The sequence below is a fragment of the Plectropomus leopardus genome, chromosome 22 (genome assembly GCF_008729295.1).
Source record: "Plectropomus leopardus isolate mb chromosome 22, YSFRI_Pleo_2.0, whole genome shotgun sequence".
Lineage (NCBI taxonomy): Eukaryota > Metazoa > Chordata > Actinopteri > Perciformes > Serranidae > Plectropomus > Plectropomus leopardus.
In genome coordinates this window covers 7,701,409-7,713,607 of record NC_056484.1, presented here as the reverse complement: position 1 = coordinate 7,713,607, position 12,199 = coordinate 7,701,409, and the positions used below count along the sequence as shown (strand labels likewise).

At 42.2% G+C, this 12,199-nt stretch overlaps 1 protein-coding gene across 3 annotated transcripts in view; it reads left to right on the top strand.

Moving 5' to 3' along the window:
• prrt4b (proline rich transmembrane protein 4b) overlaps positions 1-11,617 on the top strand; it is a 30,304-nt gene extending 18,687 nt beyond the window's left edge. For all 3 annotated transcript variants that reach the window (XM_042511017.1, XM_042511016.1, XM_042511015.1), the window contains exons 3-4: positions 966-1,100; positions 8,878-11,617. In XM_042511017.1, the coding sequence (XP_042366951.1) occupies positions 966-1,100; positions 8,878-10,922 (2,180 nt within the window). In that variant the 3' untranslated portion in view covers positions 10,923-11,617. The remainder of the gene's footprint in view (positions 1-965; positions 1,101-8,877) is intronic.
• The last annotated feature ends 582 nt before the right edge of the window (positions 11,618-12,199 follow it).

The window sequence follows — 12,199 nt, the reverse complement described above, 5'->3', positions numbered from 1 at the left end:
CACACTCACAAACATGCACACACACTGTAAAATCAGACAAGCTGATCTGACTTAAAACAATCTTGGAAACTGACTGCCTCAAAAAAATGAGTAAAAAATAAAAACTAATCTTAATCCTAAAAAATAACTAAATTCTCATTGATTTTAACTTTGTATCTAGTAAAGCAGATTAGTCTGACTTAACTTGATCATCACAAAGTGTTTTGCAGATGATGAAGTGACGAAATCTGCGAGATCTGTTTAGTTAAGTTTAATAAAAAATACAAATATGACTGACCAGTTGCCAACCTGCAGAACACAGATATACAGCACAGTATACTTAACCCTAACTTAGACACGTTGATTAAATTAAACTTGGCATTTTTAAGTTACATTAACTTAAGTAAATATATAGCTACATTTTTAGTACACCTAATAATTAAATATTTAGTACACATAAATAAAGATTAAGCTGCATTTGATTACATTTTTCAAGGCAATAGTTTTCTAGATTTTTAAAGTATAACCCCCTTGTAATTTTTTCAGTGTTTATAGCATTTAAAAATACAAACAAAAGACAACATGGATCAAGATTAATATTTATATTAACTTGTACTTTTCAAGGCAATTGGTTTCCTAGATTTTTTAAAGTAAAATCAACTTTTCAGATTTTACAGTGCACACATCAGGATGTCAATGTAATTAGACTACAGAGGGCCAGACTACTGCTATGGATGACTGGCTACAACTAAGTGGGCAATAGACTGTCCTATTTGACAGAACTGGGTTAAGACATATAGTCCTTCCATGTCCTGCTGTCTCAGATGTGCTGCGAGCAGAGAACAGAGAGGGTTAAACTTTCTTTACGCAGGCACCAGATTTGCTAATCTGTTTTTCCCAGACTATTTGGAGCTACAATGTCCTTTATATCGCACTTCTGATTGCTTTGAGATCACCCAGAGGTTAAATTGCGTGTGTCTTCCCAGAGCTGCCAGGCAAAGAGGATAAGGAGGCTGAGGAAGGTGTGGCTCCTCCAGCAGACAGCGATGGCGACACCAGGCTGGCAGACGTTTCCACGCCGTCCGCTAAGCTTCTAACTGCGTCCCTGCCACACAGCACAGGTGAGCAAACAAATCCCTTGAGGTGTAAACAAACATTTGAAAATCCCATCCGTTTTAAGCATGTGTTTGTGCGAGAAAACTGCTCTCTGGACTACTAAAAGGACTGCAGGCTGTTTGTTTCATGAGCCGTCCCGTCGCTGTTTCAATTTCTGTCAATCTGTCAGAGGACTGGGAGAAACAGTTACCCTGCATCCTTTGCCTGGAGTCACTAATTGCTTCCAACGGGAGGAGAAAACTGCTCATTCAAGCTGTGATTTTTGGAGAACTCCAGAGAACAGAAGAGGCAAGGAACGATGCCACTCGATAAACAAATACGTCTCTCAGATAGATAATCATTGATCCAGTGACTACAGCTGCACACACACACACACACACACACACACAAGCATTGATTAAATGTCAGCCAACGACAGCAGAGTATTTTAGAATAAATAGTTGCTGAACACGTCGTCCTGTTTCTGAATCTATTCATTAAAGCAGGCTGTCAAGTTGCTCTGATTATAGATGTCTGATTTAGTAACAGATAGAAATCAAACAAACAAAAACATTAGAAGGGGTTATCTCAAGCTCCGAAAAGTGAAGCCAATGCAAAGTACTTTAAACCTGCTGTCCTCCTAATGGCCATCAGGGGGCGACTCCACTAGTTCTTAAAAGAAGTCTGACTATATTGAACTGAATGCAATAATGGCCAACTTTTCACTTTTTTTTTTAACCTCAGAACACATTTTTCTCAATGAGTTCATGGTCTCAATCCTTACCTCCAAGTCGTCTTGGATTAAGCGTCATGTTTATATAGTAAATTACAGTCCCATCTAAAAAAAAACAGACAACAAAGCAAGGTATGATTTAGGGCGTGGCTACTTTGTGACTGACAGCTCACTACCATGGCAACCTGTCATTCATGACAGAGGCAACCAGGTGAACCTCAACATATTTTAAGGTACTTTGTCACCATATTTCGATCCCTAACCCTAAACCTAAACTATGTACCTTTACATTAACTATGTAACTTTATGCTTACTACGTAAGGTGACAGCGCCTTTCGTGGGGCATTAATTTGTTAGATATCATATGAACTGCATTGGTTGTGGGATTGAATCAAAATAAATGACAGTGTTTATGAAAATGAACTGGCTCTTCAATAAACCAATTTTGCTGTTCACTGCTTTTAGTGTTTTGGCAACAATTGAAAAGAACAATAAGCTACACAACAAGCATTATTTTGCTGCAGGGACAATACAAGAAAGTAGGATCAATCCATTGTTGGCTTTTGGGCTCCTTAAGGGAGTTATTGACAAAGAGAAAATATCAGATATCACCAGACATACCCCTAAGCAAATTTTTTAAAAACACTGCTAAATCTGGTATAATATCAATCTAAAGATCCTTATGGCATTTAGTATATTATAGCTTATTAATCCATCAGAATTAACTTGACTTCTGGTAAAATATGCTTATTAAAAGACTCACTTTGAGCCCAGTTCACAGGAGCAGCTGTAACCCACATTACCTCGCCCAGAATAGCAGTTGTTGTCAAGTGATTTTCAAAAATAGAGCTGTCAAATGTGCCACTCGCTGATGATGGGGCGCTACAGGGCTCTCTATCTTGGTGTGTCACAAGTGAGTGAGTGAGTGAAACAATAGTCTGTCTGCCTGCCATCTGAATGTGTCCTGCCTAAAGCAAAAAATCTGCTGTTGCTGCACATAAACAAATTTATGGTTTTCATACAAGCCCTGCCATTTGCTTTAATGGACCCACAGCAGGTGATTTAGCATGAAGTGCAAGTGTTTGGGAAACAGATAAACCCTCAGCCTCGCACTCCCCAACACACACAACGGGCTCCTCCTCAGTATGCATGATCTAACTTCTCTACATGCTCCGGCTAAATTGCTTTTACGAAGGTGAGCCAAATTGAAAATGAAGGCAATCAGATGAAAACTACACAGCGCTCTCACTTTCATGATGCAGAATCAACACACAGCCAATTAAAAATGAGCGCGTGAGGTTGTTGCCCGTTTAACACCAGAAGAATCCTTCACGTTTATTAGCACGGCTGGTCTGCAGATTAAGGTGCCTGAGGTGAGACCTTTTGAGATTTACTAGCAAAAGCCAAAGAAATTAGGACATAAATAAAGCCCCTGTGCACTAATGGTGCCTCCACTGAGACCTAAATGAAACCACTGCTCGCAATAAATGATCTCAGAAGCAAGTCGTGCAATGTGGGTTTGCTGATTTTCAGAAAATCAGTGTTCGTTTATCTTTTCAGACTGTGCTATTGGTCTGTTAATAATTAAGAGAATCATCTTAAGACAGCTCTGGGAGCCTGAGTTCTTTTGATTTATACTGAATGTTACATCAAATATTCCCACTAATCGTCACTAATCAGCCGCAGGCCTTATGAAAGAAGGGCTAAAAGTAAGATATTGCCGAATATAACATTTTAAGCCATGCTGTCATAGCCTAGCATGCTACAAATGGAAGTGCAAGTCATCTTTGGGTTGGTTGGTCCACCATTATGCACCAAAGTGAAATATCACGACAACTAGAGGATGGATTGATAAAACATTTTGTGAAGACATTCATGTTTCCCAGAGGATGAACCCTACTGACTTTAATGAAACCCTGACATGTCCCATAGCACAATAATCCAGTGGCACCTCAAAAAGGGTGGCCAAAGGGGGCCATGGCAATAATGGCAGAAATAATCCAAAATAACTGGAGGCAGACATTACTGTCTTAAAGAGGCTGAGGTGCACATATTTCTTAACCTTACATGAACAGCATTAAGTCTCTTTTGGTAGTTTTTGGTCGACCAACTCCTGAGGGAAATATCTGTTTTTATTAGCTGCTAAATGCTTCGCGATGTTGACCGGCTAATCACTAATTGTGTCTGTCTGTGGAATTTATATTTTAAGTCTTTAAAGGATTACACTTAGACATTTTAATTAGTTAAAATGACCCCTCAGTTGCTGTCCACACAGGCAGCTTGATTTTAGTCTGTCTGTCTACAGCAGATGTGTCTACTTCCCCGAGCATGGGAGGCTTGTTCCCACAGGAATGTGTCAGATGACCGAGCGGCATGCAGTGGAACGTAACGCTCTGATCCATCCTTGTACTGTAGCCACCACATACCAAACCCTGTCCAGGCTGCTCAGGCTGGCCCGGCAGCTCAGATGTGACATTTATCGACATGAGCGAGGCAGCAAAACATGGCATTAATTCAATACCCGTCACGTTTTCCACTCGGCCTAACTGGCATCCAAATCATCACCATCGCCCTGGAAAGTAAACAAATGGACGGACAAGTCATTGGAACAACACTGTACTGAACTCCACCCACTTTATCAGCAGCCCCCACATTCAGAGCGCCTGCAGCTGTGTGTTTGTTTTACACTCCGGCCACATTTCCCACACTGCTACTTTCTGTTGTGATAGGATGACATTGTCAGTGTAGTCACAGCGCAGGTTTATTAACTTTCAACAAGATTAAATTTAACTCCAAGTTTCATCAAAATGACACCGGAGTATTAATGACACGGCTTTCATGCATTCTGGACTTCAGTGTGGAGTGGACACATTATTATGTCAGCGTAGTGCTACAAGTAATGATTATTGTTATCATTGATTAATCTGTCGATTATAAGCCACGCCTGTGACACAGCCCCAGGGACGGCGATGTTGGTCAGTTGGTGAGTCAACCACTATGTTCTGCACTAAAATGACATTTGTTACAGACATTCATGGTTCCCAGAGGATGAATCCTAATGAATTTGATGATCCGCTGACTTTTTTGTTAATGCACCATGAGGTTGGCATTTGTGTTTCTTAACTATTTGATGTTTTGTTATGAAATTGTGTCCACGTTTTCTTTTTGGTTTAACAGTGCTGTGTATTTAATTCTAATTAGCAAATATTAAAATGTTAACACATTAAATTAAGATAGTGAACATGCTAAATGTTGCCGGCAAAATATCCTAACTAAATAGTGCTGAACTCAAAGCAATATAACTAAGAAAAGTGTTAATTTGTGATGGAGAACCAACACATATTGGGTATTTTTGCTTTGTAAATAACTTAAAAACATCCTTTCGTTTAATTTGATTAATAAAAATTGTTTCCAGAGTGTTTCAAATAAAAAATAAAAAAGCATAGTTAAAGTTTTAGTGTATAGGATTTAGTGGCATCTAGTGGTGATATTGTAGATCGCCATGTGGGAATACTTTGGTGGCAGATGCAGAAATACAAACGGCCCTATCTACAGCTTGTGTTTAGTTTGTCCGTTCTGGGCTACTGTAAAACAACATGGTGGGCTCTGTGGAAAATGACTTGCTCTGCATGTCAATAAATATGGCTCATTCTAAGGTAGCAAAAACAAAAGGTTAATTAATTTCACATGATTATACACTAGTGAAAACATAGTTATGAATATTATATTCCACTTGTGCTATTTTTTCCCCCACAATCCTACACACTGGACCTTTAATGCTCCAGACACCTCAGATGTGATTCTAAATCGACCACTGTGTTTATAATTCAGTCATTCCCTCCTGGCAGATTAAACATCAATATGGAACAGGATGTTTAGTCCAGTTGCTAAACAGACTTAATGTCTGCACTGCTTGTACTTTCCTGGCAGAACAGCAGCAGTGTGTGAATGTGTGGCACATGTACTGACTGATGTTCACACATCTGGCTAATTCTCTTGCCTGCCACATTTGCTCTTAACAATATCATCCAGTGCGACGCTGAAGGCTCATTATGAGAGTAATGCACAAGGGAGCCATCTTAACAGCATTTCACTTTTTGCTATCGAAGATTCACTAGGGTTTAATTAAAAAAAAACAGCCCATCAGTGCAAAAACAAAGCCTTCCAAAAACTCATCCATCCTTGTTTTTTCTCTTGGTGACGACGCGATTCAGCTTCTACAGACAGCGCAGGATGTCTGAGATAAATCTGCTGTGTCGTGCTACAGTAAAAGACGCACATGCATCTGGCAGTGTGGTCATATTTCCTCGAGCTTGACGTTTTCATCAGAGCCTGGCACAGTGATTCAGCTCTGGGGTCTGGAGACGAATGAGGAAAAATGATAAAGACTTTGTCAACAACACGCAGACAGCAGGGCAATGCTGAAGCTTATTCTAAAGCACTTGTGAAAATCCGCCACCACTCTGAAGGATCTGCGGTAGAAAAAAAGAGCAGGGCTTTGTTCACCAGGGGTGCTTGACTACACCAAGTGTCAACATTACAAACAAATGCAAATACACCGGTAGACACTGCAACACGAGCACACATAAGAGAGATCGCGCTATGACAAACAACAGAGTCCCTTTTTCATGCTGCCTTTACATTTTTACACAGAACGAAATGACGGTGGCATCATGCCACTCCAGCGTGCTATTATAGATAGCATGCCAGCATCATGGAATTAAAAGAGGCGTGAACAGGGCTCAAGGTTTCATGCAGAGATGGAGACAGATGGAGTCTTCTGTCCACTCTGTGTTCATTTTGTCTGTTTATGTGCATGTTTTCTTCAGACAAAACGGAGCATAACCACCTGAGATTGTGGGGGAAGTTTAGCGTAGTTCAACAAAAATACGACTGTAGGAGATGACAAGGAAATGTAAACAATGGCGAAACAGAACAACAAGTATATAATATAAATAATACATAATATTATGATTGTTGTGTTCATTATTCTTTTAAGTTTGTATTTAATTAGTTCTTTTGATGCTAGAAAATTGAGTTTTCTGTCATAATTGACAGCTGTGCGTGCTCACAGTTGGTCAGAGATGTGTACTGGCAGGAGCTCTGGATTGCTACTATGCAGACTCTAGCTGCAAATTATGTCACCAGCACAAAATGGACACGTTTTAAATCTTTATATAAAGTTGCAATTGTACCTTCTATACAGAACAGTGAAGCGGCATAACAGTGCGATATTCCTGCCTTGAACAGGCAGTGTACAAACGGTTATGGACACAAACTGCACAAGAAAGACATTAGCATAAATCCAAGTGAAAGGGCTTCAGGCTGTTTGCATCCCAGTATCACCACTGTAATGTTTAAGTTCTAAAAGCAGACACACACACTGTCAACAATTTCCCCATAGAGCTGCAGACCTACACATGTTAAACATAATGGAAGCAGCAGCTGCCATGCATTGGATCCATACAACTCCGGGGAGAAAGCAGCAGAAGCAAAAAACATCAAACATGAGAAGAGACCTGTAAAAATCAGGGCAGTCTACAAGAACAGAAAACTGTCCCAGTTTAAAAATAACAAACCCACCTATGGGAGTTTCCCCCTTTTTGAAGGCGGGTGTTGAAAGGAAATCATAAACAAAAGAGCAAATTAACGGACCAGGACAGGGTGGGATGGGAAACGCGAGAATACAACCCATAAAAGTACATTAAAAGGCAGATGAGAAAGACTTGAAAAATAAAAATTCTACGCCACACAGATTCCACTTTTAGTTTTACATCGGAAACGAATTAGACATCTTCAACCTATACGCAAACATTTAGGGGTTTTGCGGTGCTGGTGTCTGCATATTTAAGTTCTCAAACCGGCGTGTAACATTACCACCCCATGTAATGTATTCCCCAGGCATCACTGAACATATTTAAACCCCTTTCTCCCCACTGTTTTATGACTTTTTGGCTCTATTTACCACCATTTTTCACAAGAAATAAGTCTCTAATCTCACAGAAATTATGGCAAAATAATTAATGGGCGCACACTTCACTAAACCTGCCTGCTGTGTGATTTACTGTGCTGTCAGTTTATCAAGTTCATTTGTCCCCGCTGTCTCTGTGGTCCATTATAGCACCTGGCTCTTTATGGAGGAGTGATTGTCTCTAATCTGCAGCAAAATGACTGATGAGCCTGTGCGTGCAAATGACGGAGATGCAGTTCTCTTCTGCTGCATTTGACTACCTTTTCCAGGGCTGTGCGCTGCCATTATTAAGTCTCAGTGTGTTCTCTTCTGTGGTGGAAAGATAGTATGTGCGTGGCGGTAGTTATGTTTTATGGAAAAGAAGGTCTATTACGTGAAGCGCAGTGATGTGGAGACGAAGAAGCTGAACAAATGTTTGTCTTTTTGTCCATCTGTGAGGCATTATGCTGCATGAAGTAACTTGTCCCATTCAAGCCAGTAATTGAACTACAGAAACATGTACAGGCGCAGATGAGCTTTGCAGGCGTCTCCTTAATGTTCACGCAAACACATATACACATGGTTACTCCTTAATTTCCAAAGCTAAACCATTTCCTTCGCAGTGCTAAAACACGTCTAACACAATCATAATTAACTGCATGGAAACTCTAGATGGCTTACGTAATGCGAGAGAAAACTGGCTCTGTGGTTCTGAGTGGGCTGATCTCTATCGCGTGTGCGCTCACACACACACACACACATACACACACACACACACACACATCTCTGATTTGGGCCCAGCTCAATTTGAAGTTGCCTTCCTACAAGCTTTTAAACAGGATTAGCACATTAGGAGGAAAGCTCGCTTTTACCATCATGGATCTGTGCCAATTTGTTTTCTAGCTTAGATAGTTTGAACGTTGCTTAAATGCTTCTGTGTGTTCTCATGAGTGGACGATTTGTATGCTTTTAAGTTAATTAAAAGTGGATGTTTACAGCTGTTACAAGTTTTTGGATTTTCTTGTTCTCTTTTCAATGACTCATTCAAATATTAATCTTGTTTTTCCTAAAAACTATTTAAAGCAAATTTAATCTGACTGAATTTATACTTTCTTTCCAGGCATTCCACCAGAAACGACCCATGGTCCTCTGTACACTGAAGACTGGATGTCTGACCTGGGGCACAGCGACGTCACCTTCCTTCCAGACTGCAATCAAGAACACTTGGGGATCTGCAACCTCTCCGACATCTGGGAACCCACAACTATCTCGGACGTCAGGCCCACACAAAACACCACTGCCACAAACCAATCCGTGAACCCCTTCCTGATCCCGGCTCCCCCCATGTTAGTGCCGCTGTACACCGACTGGAACAGTGCCATGGCGGCTTGGGGCCTGGCCTGGGAAGCGCATGTTTACGGTGCTGGTTGCGTCTTTGCGATGCTAACGATAGCATCTGCGCTCAATCTGCTCTGCTTGCCTCTACGATGCCCATCTGGATGTGGCTACTTTGCCCTGGTCAGCCTGTTTCTACTTGCTGCTGGTTGCACCAGGTCTTTCTCGCTCCTGTACGATGCTTACGGTCACCAGGACCGCCTGCCCTCCACAGAGGCTTCGCTGATGCTCTATGAAGCACCGTTTCCCTGCTTGACTGCGGCTTTCGGCCTAGTTTTCCTTCTACTCTCCATGCGCTCAAGAATGCAGCTCTCCTACTCAGCGTTCCAGAGACCCTGTTTCCTGGCCTGCCTGGTTGTCCTGCACTTTGGTGCTGCATTTGGACCGGTGACACTGCTGAAGCTCTACCAGCAAAAGCCTCCCCTTTGCCTCTTTCTTTCACTCATCTCCCGTGGAGCCTTCGTAGCACTGGCCACATTTCTCTCAGCTGCCTATTTTGTGTTCTACATCTACGTGCGGGCAGACTCAAAGCACATCTACCACCTGAACAACACGTCTCCAACACCTGCTGAACGCTACAACCGCTGCCCCTTTGCTGAGAGCCGGGACTGGGACCGTGCAGCTGTTACTGTTTGTGTTTCAGCATTGTTTTGTTTAGCATGCGCAGGACTGCAGTTATATGCAATGCTGAATGCCATGGGTGTTGCAGGAGGAGAGGAGGTCTTCCATCCTTGGCCCTGGTGGGCGTTTCAGTTCAGCTGCAGACTGTGTGAGCTTGGGGTTTGTCTCACCTTAGCCTTGGTGGTCGCACAACCAGTCTACTGCTCTGACCACCTTCCAGATGCAGGGAGCTGCTGGACTGAGCTGTTGGCAACCAAGTCGCCCATCCTGCCTGGGAGCTACCAGTGGAGCCTGAGCCAGCAAGAGAAGCTTGCAATCGTGGATACAGTTGGGCTTGGAGAGACGGAGAGCCTTCCTCTTTACACACTGGTGGATGAGAGGCTTGGTAGCAGTTTGAACGGCTTGGACCTCCTCTACCACAGCAACCGGGCCTTGGCATACCGAGACCTAGATCTGGATTTGGACTTGCAGGGTTCTGAAAAACCTAAAGATGGAGGAGGCGAAGAGCCCTCAGGTGGATCCTCGTTTACCAGCGACTCTACCACAGACCTGCGGCCACCATCACCCATCAACCTGCGCCGCAGCATCGATGAGGCACTCTTCAGTGAGGCCCTCTTTCCCATGAGCCTCTTTAGCCCAACTCGGCCTATTCGCTGCAGTGATCTATCAATAAACAACCACTGTGCACTTCAAAGCAATGGCTTCTGTGATCCCCTTACAAGTGAACCTGGCCTTTATCGGACCTCTTCCTGCGTGGAGATGGCCTCTCTACCCCAGCCCCCTTGCACTCAAACTCAAGGTGACTCTGTTGCACCACCATCTCCCTCTCTGTCCTCTTCTTCCAGTAATTCATCTGCTGAACGTTGGAGAGGCAGCTCCTCCTCCTGTTCCCTCTATCGAGAGTCTTTCGGAGGCTCCTCGCTGGTCCTCTGCCCAAGCCCAGAGAGACATGCTCAGCAGCTTCTCCAGCAAGGAGGTACAGGCCACGCCGACCCACAGAGGCACTATCAAACACTGGGTGCTGCCTCACAAGAGAGCCTGGACCTGGATATGTCATCCGAGGCAGACCGATCCGTGCAGGAGGAGTTCATCAGTGTTTGCAGACAAATCGATGCTTTAAGCATCTGCAGCGAGACTATTGATTTATAAAAGGACAGTCTGGTCAAACAAGGGTTGCACAGAGGACTTAAGAAGGATGTCAGAAGGGTGACTGTCTTGGGTTTTGGTTGTGCACGGTAGCTTTTGTGCAAAAGACCTTTAGCTGCCAACAAAGTTTTTGCAAGTTTGATGAGCTTTCTCATGTGGTCATTAGTGAATGTCTGAGGGTCTAAGTGCCAAGAATGTCAAAAGCCAAAAGGTAATTTGTAACTTTTACATGTTTGATAAAGGCTGGTGAAGTTTGATACAGTCAAAAGAGTAGTAACATTTTACTGAGTGGAAATAAGAATTTATTTGTACAAATGTTTTTATTGCATTCCAACATTCCAATAGTTAGTACTGTGACTAAAATTAAGCACTTATTAAATACTACTGAAGTCATATGCTTTCAAATTCAGCAAAATATCACTGTCATTAAATCTCATGTTGGAGAAATGGGATTAAAATTAAGACTTTCAAACTATAAACACTTCATAGCAACATGCTACACATCTCACTTGCAGTTATGGTGCAGCAGTGCCCCCTACTGGTGAAATGCACACTATGTTACCTTAATGTCCTACATTTATCATCAATGGACTGTGCTTCTAGATACACTGACAGCATCTTCTATGACCGGCTTACTAATTTATTTATGTTCAATCATAACTTGCTGAACAATTTGTTTAATAAAGTTTGTTTTATAACGTTTGGCTTCTTTTACTTGAGGTTCTGCAGGTCATGGGAAGATTATGATACAATAGACTCCAGCACCTCTCCTACATAGACACAAGACACACAGACTTTGTGGTGTGCCTGGCTCTTATTTGGTTGCTATTTTTTCATTGGGGTCATTATGCATATTTTTGTGTGTTTTTCTTTTTGTCTCTGTATGGTCATCAGTCTCCTTGTGGTTATTTTCTGTCTTTATTGGTCATTTTGTGTGTCTTTGTGGTTGATTTGCCACTTTTTATACTTATTTTTGCATCTCTTATTTTTGCACTCTTTTCCAACAACATGGCACAGGATACCCCTACAGTCTTTGTTCGTAACTTTTAAACAAAACCATTTCAACCAAAAATAAATTGGCTTGGGAACGAAAAAGTTAGTTCCCAGCTGGAACCAACCAGGTTTTCCTTGATCAGAAGTGTGAACCTTGACAGCATCAGTGGGCATGTAATATTCCATAAGGTTGGAAAAAGAGGATGAAGAGGGCAAATATCTGTAATACCACAACAGAAGTCCCCAGGTAATCGATGTTGGGGGGGGGGGGTCAATAAGACAATAGT